At 42.2% G+C, this 12,091-nt stretch overlaps 1 protein-coding gene across 6 annotated transcripts in view; it reads left to right on the forward strand.

Moving 5' to 3' along the window:
- LOC133512576 (interleukin-10 receptor subunit beta-like) overlaps positions 1-12,091 on the forward strand; it is a 95,336-nt gene that overhangs the window by 29,364 nt on the left and 53,881 nt on the right. For all 6 annotated transcript variants that reach the window (XR_009798212.1, XM_061842336.1, XM_061842332.1 and 3 more), the window contains exon 3: positions 1,470-1,648. Coding sequence is in view for 5 of the 6 variants with exons in the window: in XM_061842336.1 (XP_061698320.1) it covers positions 1,470-1,648 (179 nt within the window). In the remaining variant the exon portion in view is untranslated. The remainder of the gene's footprint in view (positions 1-1,469; positions 1,649-12,091) is intronic.

Raw genomic sequence — 12,091 nt, forward strand, 5'->3', positions numbered from 1 at the left:
GCTCAGGTTGGACGCCTCACCAATGGAGATGCAGAAAATGGTCCACTTTGACTCAATGTCCCCCACCTTCTCTGGAACATGAGCAAGGTTATGTCAGAGGTGAGAGTTGAAACTACTAACAGGATTCTGCCCCCTCACAATACGTTTGGGCCTGCCACGTCTGACTGGCATCTTCCCCCACCATCGGAGTCAGCTCATCATCAGGTGGTGATATTTTGACAGCTCCGCCCCTCTCTTCACTGAAAAGAAAAACAGGTGCAAGTCCTATGACAATATTTATCATGATAGGTATCTTCTAGCTAGGCTTGTTGAATTCCCAGACAACTTAGATCCAAAGATCATTGGGTCACACAAACCCCTCCACCACGATAAGGTTCGGCTTCCAGAATGGGTTGTGAGACGTGTGTGTGAATTTTATCCCAATACATTTGCAATATAATGTTGCTACGGTGAATTCTAGCTTAATGTTCAGCTTTTTTTTTCCAGTCATCGGCTCTTGCATTGGTGTCAAGACTAAAATAAAAGCAAAAAGTATCAGTGGAAAAGTGCAACGTATAATTTATTTTATGAGCCATCTCAATGTTGGCACAGATGTATTTTATTGTTTTGCCCACCCAATTGACTGAGCGTTGAGTTCACTGAAACTCTATGGTGTAGAGTGAGGCTCAGAGCGGGAGGGAGCATGTCAGACACTAAACATCATTAACAATTCCTTTGCACTATATACTCTAATCTTATTCCAAATAATGCACTGAAGTGACTGATCATTAATTTTAGCAAACCAAAGACACAATTTTTTTTGGCTCCACCGCCATTGGACAGAAGAACTTCTTGGTGCGGGTTCTTTTTCGTGGGTTTTCACAGCTTCAGTGTTGATTTTCAAAACTTTTTTTCAGGGTCCAGATGTAAGAGGCATTAAAACTGGGAACCAAACTTGTTGGATGCTTGGGGTATTCTGAGCTGGTACGTTGTCTGGAGAAGCAGCCATGAGTTGTTCTTTCACAACTCTCACCTTTTCTCTTAATCTCAAAGTTGCAAACACCAAAGGACCTCAGTCAGGGAACTTTATTTTGAAGGTTTCCCAACCCAATCAGCACTTTTTAGACATGTCACACCAGATATCTGACAAAGACTAGAGTAACAGCTAAAACTGTGAACAAGGACAGCAATTTCTTCTTAACTGGAAAAAATGTCTGAACAAAGAAATCTAAAAACCTATGAACAGGAAAAAGAGAAGATGCATTTTGTAGACCTACACTAGGATCCCTGTTGATATGCAGGTTGGTTGTATGGCCAACAATGAAGAGGAAAATTTGGGTTTGGGTTTCAAATATTTTTTTTGTGACACTAGTCCTGGAGCTTTTCTGATACACATTCTATACGTATTTAAAATGAGGGGAGGACTCATGCAAGCAGCACATAAATACCAGTAGTATTTAATTTCAGTAAGTATTGTGTTTTCTCCACAGGACTTCTGTCCGAACGTGTCCCGTGGGTTGTGTGAACATCTCAACCCATGAATGTGACTTCAGCAGCTTCAACACCTCCCTCAGTGTGTATGGAAGGTATAGAGCCAGGGTGCGGGCACAGCGAGGGGCAGAGAGCTCTTCTTGGGTGGAAAGTGATCCGATCACCTTGGACAGTGAGAGTGAGTTTTTTTTTTTTTTTTTAGCCATTCTTTAAAATATTGGGTCTGTAGTAAAAACAAAATCTTTTAAAGACTTCTGGTGCTGCTGGGACAAGATGATGATATAGTGAATGATCTCTAAGTATTAGCCACATATTTGAGAATAATTCAAAAGTTTTACTCGTTGAAATAACTCACTTTCACTTTCTTCATGAGTGAGGACAAAAATAAGAAAAAAAAGGATAAAGACTAGGAAACAACACTGAATGAGGAAACCAAGGGCGAATTTGAGGCTCGGGAAGAGCCCAATGTGTCAAATGGAGTCTGGAAAGGAAACAAAACTTTGGATTCAATCATTGAAGTAATGAACAAAGTTATAACAAGGAGACGGCATTTCTAATTGGTGAATTGGGGAAAAAAAAGATCTTTTGGACTTATGGCTGTGCTTTCGGGAAGATATAATAAAACAAAACATTACCACAAAGAAATGATGGTTGTTATTGAGTCACAAGTCTTATAAAAAAAAAAGTCAAAAATTCTGCTAGGGTAGGTAAACTTGGGAACAAAACTCTGCATATATGCAGTCATTACAAAATCCGGTCATATTGCAATGAAATTGTAGGCTACACCTTGTTCTCAACCAAATGTGGCGGCATACATTTCTAAAACGTATTTTTTTTTTTTTTTCATTTTGCCTGTACCCATGTATGATTAGGACTATTCACTTGATATTTTTGGGGAAAAGTGTGCATTATACATGAGAAATAATGGTGCATATCCATCAAGAAGTACAAATAAGTAATGTAAGCAAAAATGCTTTCTTCTCATTGTACAAAAATGGAGAAAAAGGTGTCATATTGATTTAAAATTTTATACTTACATCTCACATAAATGATAAGTAAGGTAGATTTGTACTTGTGAAAGGGCAAAAACATCAGAAAGAAGTGACATTGAATATGTCACTTGGGACTGTTGAATCATCAAACTTTCAGAAAGCAAGTAGAAAATTACCTTGTCATAGATTTAAAGGACAATGATAGGGGAGACTTGAACCCCAATACTGTATTTATGGGATGCGGTTGAGGCTGTTCTCAAGGGGAAGCTCATAGCTAGAATGTCTATATTAAAAAAAAAACAAAAAAAACTGTAAGACAAATTAGATTACAGCGAAACTGAGAGATGTGGAACAAGAAAACACCTTTAAGACAATTATACCTGCAATCATAAATACCAAACAGGAAAGAGATCAACTATTAACCGAAGAGCTAAAGTAAAAGAGTAATCAAACAACAACACTATGAGACAGGCTCTTAGGTGAGTTTGGAGACTCAATAAACTGCCAGAGAATACATACCAATTACAGGATTGGAGACTAATACAACCACCCGTAGTCTGTAGGGTATACATTCAAGTATTTGAAATGATATTTTTATACCGCCAACCAAGCTAGAAAAAAGGAACATATAAATTGTTGAATTTTGGAACTCCTTAGATTTTCCTGCTTTAGGTAAAGACAAGAATGATGCATTTACATCACCAGTAACAGCAGAGGAAATAGTAATTTCATGTTGGAAACCAAGCAAATCCACTGTAATGGATGGTTTCCTCCTGAGTGGTATGAATCAATGAGAGAACACCAGCTTCCTCTCCTAGAGTCCTGCTTAATTATACCCTGAGGAGAGGCCCTGTCCCCTGTTGTGGTAACTCCAAAATAAGGAAAATATAAATTGGGATTAGAGATGATACAGACCTGTTGGTGTTTTAAATGGACTAAAAAGTCTATCCCACTTCTCTTCGAAAAAGAATGGAAATAGCGATCCCCTTGGTTAATGGCTGGAGACCAAACTGGATTTATTAAAAAAAAGCATGCAAACTCAGGACAATGTAAGAAGAGCCCTAAAGATAATTCAAGTGATTTATAAGGATCAGATTGATTCTAACATTCTCAATTTACATCCAAAGAAAGCTTTTGACTTTGTAGGATGACAATTTTCAATATTTTGTAGTAAATTTGGCTTCATTGAAAAAAAAAAAGTTTGTATGTAGGCATTCTATTCCTCCCCGACCAAAAGAAATAGTTGGAGGATGAATTAGTTACAACAAATAACCTTGATTCAGGCCCAATAATGCTAAAAAGTCAAGATAAATCTTAACCGTGTAGTTGCCTGGTTACGTGCTCTGGAGTACTCTTTACTGTCTCTTTTTGTGTTTCACATTTATCTTTGCAGGCATTGAGTGACTCACACAAGGGAGTCTCCTTAAGAGGCCCCGTAGCTCAGTGGTTAGAGCACTGGTTTGGTAAACCAGGGGTTGTGGGTTCGTATCCCACTGGGGGCCTCCACCTCCTGAGAAGGGTTGCGTCAGGAAGGGCATCCGGCGTAAAAATTGTGCCAAACATGTGTGCGTTCATCTGAGATGACACGCTGTGGCGACCCCGAAAGGGACAAGCCGAAAGAATACTTACTTACTTACTTACCAGGGAGTTTCCTTAAGACTTTCTTTCACAAATCTACAGTCATTCAACAGAGGGACGCCATAGATGGCGACTGGGAAGCAAATGTAATGCCACAGAGAGAAGTAAGCTCGAGTGCAGGTCAAGCTCCACAATAGAGGATTTTGAATGCCACTCCTGTTCACCTCTTAAATCTACGCTCCTGACCACATAAAAAATGGACAAGCTTCATCTTCTTGTGAAGACCAGGAAAGACTTTGGACGTTCCACTGCCCTGTGCTTCACAGATACATGGCATTGTGAATGCATTCCAGATGGCTGCCTAATATTGCCAGACTTCGAACAACACCAGGCAGACCGTAACACTGAGTTCTTAGGGAAAACAAAAGCTGAGATATGCTTCTATGTCATCGAAAAAGTGTGTACCGGTGTTACAGATCTCAGCACACACTGCAGCCCGCCAGACTTAGTTGGTGTTTTCTACATGTCATTCTACTTGTCGTGTATGTTTGCTTCATTCATATTCATGTGCGTCTTCATCCCTCCTTAGGCTAATTTGAATGGCGCATTGCTCATGCTTGCTGAACAAGTAAACTAACGTTGAAAAAAAAGCACCCAGATTGATCACTATTTATTCTTGGGGACTTAAACAAAAATAAACTCAACCATGAACTCCCTAAATACTACTAACACATCAACTAACCTACTAGGGAAAACAACATTGCTGCTATGTCACACTAAATGACGCATACCATGCTATCCCCAGTGCAGGTCTGATAACTGCTTAATTCACTTAAAAGTGCAAAGATCATGGTGAAAACATGGAAGAAGTGGACCAACTGGCAGGGTGATCGAATATACGGACACTGTTACGTCCTATTTCAGTTTCTGTGAAGATGTGTGTATAAGTCATTTTACAAGTTCACAGCAATCTGTGGTTCACTGCCAAACGTAAGCAAGTATACCAGTCTAACGAGGACACCTATCAAAATGGGGATAGAGCCCTATATAATTGCACTAGAAACCAGCTGAAAAAAGAAATTAACATCGCAAAGAGAAATAATGGAGTAAAGATAGAAAAAGTTTACCAGATAAACAACTAAATTAGTGGCGTCTATTCCAGTCCCTAACCAACTCCAACATGAGACTGCACGTCATCCTAGAACACCTTGATGACAGGGGGTACCTACATGAGGATACAAATTACTTGTGTGCTGTAACATACTCAATAAAGTTGATTCTGATTATGGTCCTGTAGGTGGACTTCAGCTCTGCTTTTAACGCCATCTTCCCTGAACTCCTGTCTTCCAAACTTCTCCATCTCGGTGTCTCGCCTGCCATCTGCCAGTGGATTTATGACTGCACCTCAACACATGAGTCTATCAACCTTGTGACGTTTACAGATGATACCACAGGCATCACCTGATCTAAGACAGTCCTGGGTCTGCGTACCGACAGGGAGTAGTGTCGCTGGATCTGCGGTGGAGCCGACACAATGTGGAACTGAACATGCTCTCCCCCTCCCAAACAAACAGCCTTGGTTGCCAGTTGGCTGACAAGGGTGGGAGGGCGTTCACCCCATCCGCTGGTTCTCCAGAACACCAGCAAGACACTTCAGCACTTGGTTGTGCCGCCAGGTGTAACACCTTTAGTAAGGCTGGTCTTGTAACCAACCAGGATGTGCTTCAGTGTTGTAGGACTTGAGCATAGGCACTTGGGATCTTTGGCATACAAGTGGTTTAGGTTCGTGGGAGAAGGCAAGACATCATATACAGCTCTGACGGTTTGCCTTGAATGCTTCCATCTCTCAAAGCTTTTTCCAGGTGATCGTCCTTGCCTCCACACTTTCCCATGCCATCCACTGCCCTTGCTTGGCCTGCGACACAGCTTGGGTTCACCTTTTTGCTTCCTCTTCCCGATGTACCTCCTGGACCACCAGCTTGCACCACTCGGCAAACGATGTTCCTGTGTCTGAGTGTTACCTTTGCCTGTTCAATTGCAGCCAGCGGAGTCCACTTCCTCCCAATGGCCAGGGTGGGGGGAGTCTGGGCTACCAGTGGATTGCTGGAATCCAGTAGCATCATTTCCAGTCTTACTTACTTCCTACTGACTTCACTTGTACTCCTCTGCCAGGCTGGAAATGGCCAGGTGAAACATCCCTTTCCCGTATAGCCCAATGTTTACCTATACTGGCCACTCGTGTGCTTGGAAGTTATCTGCACCATATGCACACACAATATGACACTCTTGCAGATTATCCCCTTACTAGTCATTTTAAACTGCTTTGATTTCTTGAAGTCTACACACCATCTGCACAATGATTACTGAACAATCTTATTGTTGTATTACTGATTTCAAAGTGTCCTAAACTGCTAGTCATTTTCACTTCTTTTCCTTTCGCCTTGTCCTGTTAGTGGTGACCACACCGCAGCCTATCTTGTGGATCTTCCTCTCTAACACCAAGTGCCCTCACATCTTTCCTAACGACATGCATCTTCCTCTATTTTTCGTGGTTGGCAGCTCCATCCTCATCATCCTTCTACCAATATACTCACTAGCTCTCCTCTGGATGTATCCAAACCATCAAAGTCTGCTCTCTCTAACTTTCTCTCCAAAGCAACTAACTTTGGTTGTCCCTCTCATGAGGTAATTTCTAATCCTATCCAACCAGCTCACTTCTAGAGAGAACCGCCACATCTTAATTCCCACTACTTCCGGCTCTGCTTCCTGTTGTTTTTTCACAGAAAGTACGTAACATAAAAAAACATTAACTTGTAGCGAGAGGTAAGGTTAATGGAACAAAAGAAAAAAGGAATGCAAAACAAGTTTCCGATGTCTTCGGTGGGGGTGACTCGCCCCTTTTTCACAAAGAATGAATCTGTTTCTGCCGTCTTTTAAGCACTTTTGTGCCTCATAACATCATTAAATTTTGTAGTGCTCTGCAACGTTCAGCTTTATTTGGGTGATGAAGTTCTACAATATTATGGATGTCGTTCCATTTAGCGGAGATAGCTTTAATATCAGCACTTGAGACATCCTTCCTGCCTTCAGCCTCCTCAGACGTCATCTCCTCCCGACCTCGCCAACACTATCCCCAGCTAACTGCTGCTCATTCACAAAAATAAGAAGCAACTGTTTGACTTCCTCCAAGATCTGTGGCCTCTGCTTGGTCAACACGGTTGCTCCTTTAGCAACATCACTTGCTTTGATGGCATCCTTGTGTTTCAGGATGGTGCTAATCGTTGATTTCGCCATGCCATACTTCTTCGATAGCTCAGAAACACGCACACCAGATTTGCGCTCAGCTATCAAATCCTTCTTGAAATCGACAGTTTTACGCACCACTTTCCTTTTTTCAGCACCAGCAGTTCCACTTGCCTTCTTTGAAGCCATGATCGAGGGTTAATGTTCCTCAATTTGAAGAAAATAAGTCACTACGGTACTGGGAAACGTCCGTGAGCAGAAGAGTGTGTGAGTCAACTGGTTGCGCCGCGCGCGTTACGTCTCTTCCATTTTTTTCCAGGGGTGCGTTTGAAAGCACAATAACAAATCGTTGGTGTTCGAATACCGATTTTCGTTCGAAAACCAACGCAAAAAATTCTTGAAATTTTCGTTCGAAAACCGATTTGTACGAAAACAAAGATGTTCAAAAACCGAGGTACCACTGTAATGGGAAAAAGGAGGGGAGGCTTGACTATATACAGCGAGTAATGAATGCAGTATTAATACACTAGCTACACTGTCAGCAGTTTTAGTGTGTATGAAGCCATCATATGACGATGTTCACGAGGCAGTGAGGAACAATTGCATTTCACATCACGAGGCAGTGAGGAACAATTGCATTTTACATCTATTTACCTCCTCCCAGCCTGCTTTGCGGCACTGCTGGCATTAAGAGTGCTGCATAGACACTGACTGTCAATAGACTGATCAGGGTTTTCCCAACCATAAACCCTGGATGACCCGAGAGACGAAGGCACTCCTGAGACGCCGCATCACCACCTTCAGGTCAGGGGACAAAGCACAGGACTTAAAGAGAGGCATCAGAGTGGCCAAGGTGGCCTACTAAAGAAATATTGAGGAGTGCTTCTCAGAAAACTATTTAAAAAAAGACGTGGGAGGGGTTACAGCACATCACAGACTACAACAGAAATAACAAGATGTGTGCCGGTAATACAGATGCCTCGCTGACAGAGAAGCTAAATGGTTTCTTTGCCCGTTTTGAGACGGACAGATCAAATACAGGCTCATCACAACCACCTACCATCAGCAGCACACTGACGCTTCAAGAACATGAAGTGAGAGGTGTGCTCAGGACAATAAACACCAGGAAAGCTTCTGGGGAAGGTACTCAAAGTCTGCGCTGATTAGCTGACTAGTGTTTTCACAAAAATCTTCAACAGTTCCCTGCAACAATCAACCATTCCCTCCAAATTCAGGCTCATCTCAAAAGGAGATGAGTCTGCTTACAGAGATGAGATTAAAAAATTGTCAAAGTGGTGTTCTGCAAACAACCTCACACTAAACACCACAAAGATGTAGGAAATCATCTTGGACTCCCGGAAGTGCGGCATGGACATGGTGCTACTGCTCATCAATGGGGAGTGTGTGGAGAGGGTCCACTCCTTCAGATTTCTGGGAGTTTACATCACAGACAAACTATAAATACCATGGTGGTGGAAAAAGGCCCTGTAGCGACTCCACTTCCTGAGAGTGCTCAGGAAGAACAACTTGGAAGCGAAGCTACTGCTGGTTTTCTACAGAACCACCGTGGAGATTATCCTCACATACTGCATCACAGTGTGGTATGCTGGATGCAAAGCAGCAGACAGGAAAGCTCTGCAAAGAGTGATCAACAGTTCCCAGAAGATGAATGGCGATTCTCTGCCCTCTCTAGAGCACATTGCCAACTCCCGCTATCACAGCAGAGCCACGGACATTATAAAGGACTCTTCACATCCTGGTCACCACCTGTTTGACCAACTGCCCTCTGGCAGGCGTTACAGGTTCCACAAAACATGGACAGCCAAATTCAAAGACAGCTTTTCCCCCAGTGGCATCAACTCCTTGATGTACGTATTTTATTTGTCATTCTAACCCAAGATGTTTTTCTATTTTTATTCTATTTTATTCACGCATGAACCTTGTGGAGAAGCACTCGTCATTTTGTTGTATGCACAATAATATAATGACATTAAATGCTTTTGATTTGATTTGATTTGACAAAGCACCCTGAGAGCATTTACATAGGTTTTAAAGTGTGTGTTTTGTGTCAATTATTTCGTGAGTCATTTTATTTGTGTTTTGTCATGGGAATGAGGCAAGGTACTAGACCCAATTGCAGGAGCCCGGGACGAGGGCATGATACTGACAGCAGTATTATTCTAGGCCTAAGTCGTACACAAGTAAGCAGTCCCAAAAAGGCGGAAGCACAAAAACTCGGGGATACAGGCAAGATCCAAAAACATGCAACGAGGTCCGATGACAATGAGACAAAGCTTAGAACCTTGAACAAGACGTAGCAAGACTATCATAGCACAGGCTCACTGTGACAAAGGGAAACACTACACAAAGCTTGCGAACTTACGCACGATAGTGGAGTATCCAATACGCAGTAACGCACCGAACTGGCAAATGTAGATGACACACTCAAGGCTAAAATGGCTGGTCTAAGTAGCGTCCAATGTGGCGCCGCTGTGAGGCGGCACCACCGAGGGCAGTGGCTTGGCCATGCCCCCTGACAGTTTTATAATTTGCTAGTTATGCTATCCTGTTTGCTGTGGTGTGATAATTTTAGTTTCAATGTGACACTGTGTGTACAAAATAGTCAGTAATTGCCTACCGCTTACACCCAGTGCTGGATAAAGTTGAAGAAAATGGATGGAGGGACGTTGACATTTATTGCTCTCATAATATTTTGGCCTCAAACAGCTTTCGATCTTTGGTTTCATTCTCAAATACGATGGTATCCTTTTTTTTTAATCAATGAAGGTTTGAACTTTGAGAGGGTTTAGAGAGACCATGTAAGAACATGTTAATGCCTGTCCGAGAAGTGTTTTTATGAAGTGTGTTAGGGGTTTAAAAGTATTAAAACATACAGTGAATAAAATGAGTATTTTAACACTGCTGTTTTGCAAGTACTCCCACTTCAAATCATGGAGCGGTCTGAAATTTTCATCATAGGTGCATATCCACTGTGAGAGAGATAATCTAAAAAGAAAAATCCAGAAATCACAATGATTTTTTTTTTTATGATTTATTTGTGTGATACAGCTGCAAATAAGTATTTGAACACCTGTTTTTCCAGGTATGATTCTGATGCAAAAAGACCTGTTAGTCCGCCTTTAAAAGTCCACCTCCACTCTATGTATTATCCTGAATCAGATGCACTTGTGTGAGGTCGTTAGGTGCATAAAGACACCCGTCCACCCCATACAATCAGTAAGACTCAAACTTGTAACATGGCCAAGACCAAAGAGCTGTCCAAAGACACCAGAGACAGAATTGTACAACTCCACATGGCTGGAAAGGGCTATGGTGAAATTGCCAACCACTTGGTGAAAAAAAGGTCCACTGTTGGAGCACTCATTAGAAAATGGAAGAAGCTAAACAATGACGGTCAATCTCAATCGGTGTGGAGCCCCATGCAAGATATCACCTCGTGGGGTCTCAATGATCCTTAGAAAGGTGAGGTATCAGCCCAGGACTATACAATAGGACTTCATCAATGACCTGAAAAGAGCCTGAACCACCGTTTCCAAGGTGACTGTTGGGAATACACTAAGACGTAGTGGTGTGAAATCATACATGGCACGGAAGGTTCCCCTGCTTAATCCAGCACATCAAGGCCCGTTTTAAGTTTGCCCAAACCACACAGCCAGGAAAAACAAGGTGTGGCTCCGTAAGACTCATCAAAGTTTTGGCGTGGCCTAGCCAATCTCCAGACCCAAACCCAATGGAAAATCTTTAGAGGGATCTGAAACGCCATGTTTCTCAGTGACAGCCCAGAAATCTGTCTGATCTAGAGAAGATCTGTGTGGAGGAGTGGGCCAAAATCCTTCCTGCAGTGTGTGCAAACCTGGTGAACAACTACAGGAAACGTTTGACCTCTGTAATTGCAAAGAAAGGCTACAGTACCAAATATTAACATTGGTTGTGTCAGGTGTTCAAATAATTATTTGCAGCTGTATTACACAAATCGTTAAAAAAAAATCACACATTGTGATTTCTGGATTTTTCTTTTTAAATGATCTCTCTCACAGTGGACATGCACCCAACCCAAGCCGGAATAAATGGAGAGGGTTGCATCAGGAAGGGATCCAGCATAAAACTGTTCCAAACAAATATGAGCGTTCATCTAAAGAATACCATACCAGATCAGTTATGGCCCGGGTTAACAACGCCTGCCCCCGGCACCGTTGCCATGCAGGGCGCTGGTGGAAATTCACCTACTGTGGGTCGAAGACAAAGAAGAGGAGGAAACCGGATTTGTCGGCAGTAGAAGAAGAGGAATGCACAGACCCTACAACTGAGTGTAGGGACTTTGAATGTTGGGACAATGGCAGGAAAAGCTCAGGACTTGGTTGATATGATGACTAGGAGACAGGTTGATATATTGTGCATCCAAGAGAGCAGGTGGAAATGTAGTAAGGCTAGAAGTTTAGGAGTAGGGTTTAAAATATTTTACCATGGAGCTGACGGGAAGAGAAATGGAGTAGAGGTTATTTTTAAGGAAGAGCTGGCTAAGAATGTCAAGGAGGTGAAAAGAGTATCAGATCAAGTGATGAGGCTCAAATTTTAAATTGAGGGTATTATGTATAATGTGATTAGCAGCTATGATGCCCAACAGGTAGGATGTGACCTCGAGTTGAAAAAGAAATTCTTGAATGAAATAGTTCTGAGCATCACAGACAGAGAGAGAGTTGTGATTGGTGCAGATTGTAATGGACATGTTGGTGAAGGAAACACGGGCAATGAAGAAGTGATGGGTAAGTACGGCATCCAGGAAAGGA

Source organism: Syngnathoides biaculeatus, chromosome 14 (assembly GCF_019802595.1).
Source record: "Syngnathoides biaculeatus isolate LvHL_M chromosome 14, ASM1980259v1, whole genome shotgun sequence".
Lineage (NCBI taxonomy): Eukaryota > Metazoa > Chordata > Actinopteri > Syngnathiformes > Syngnathidae > Syngnathoides > Syngnathoides biaculeatus.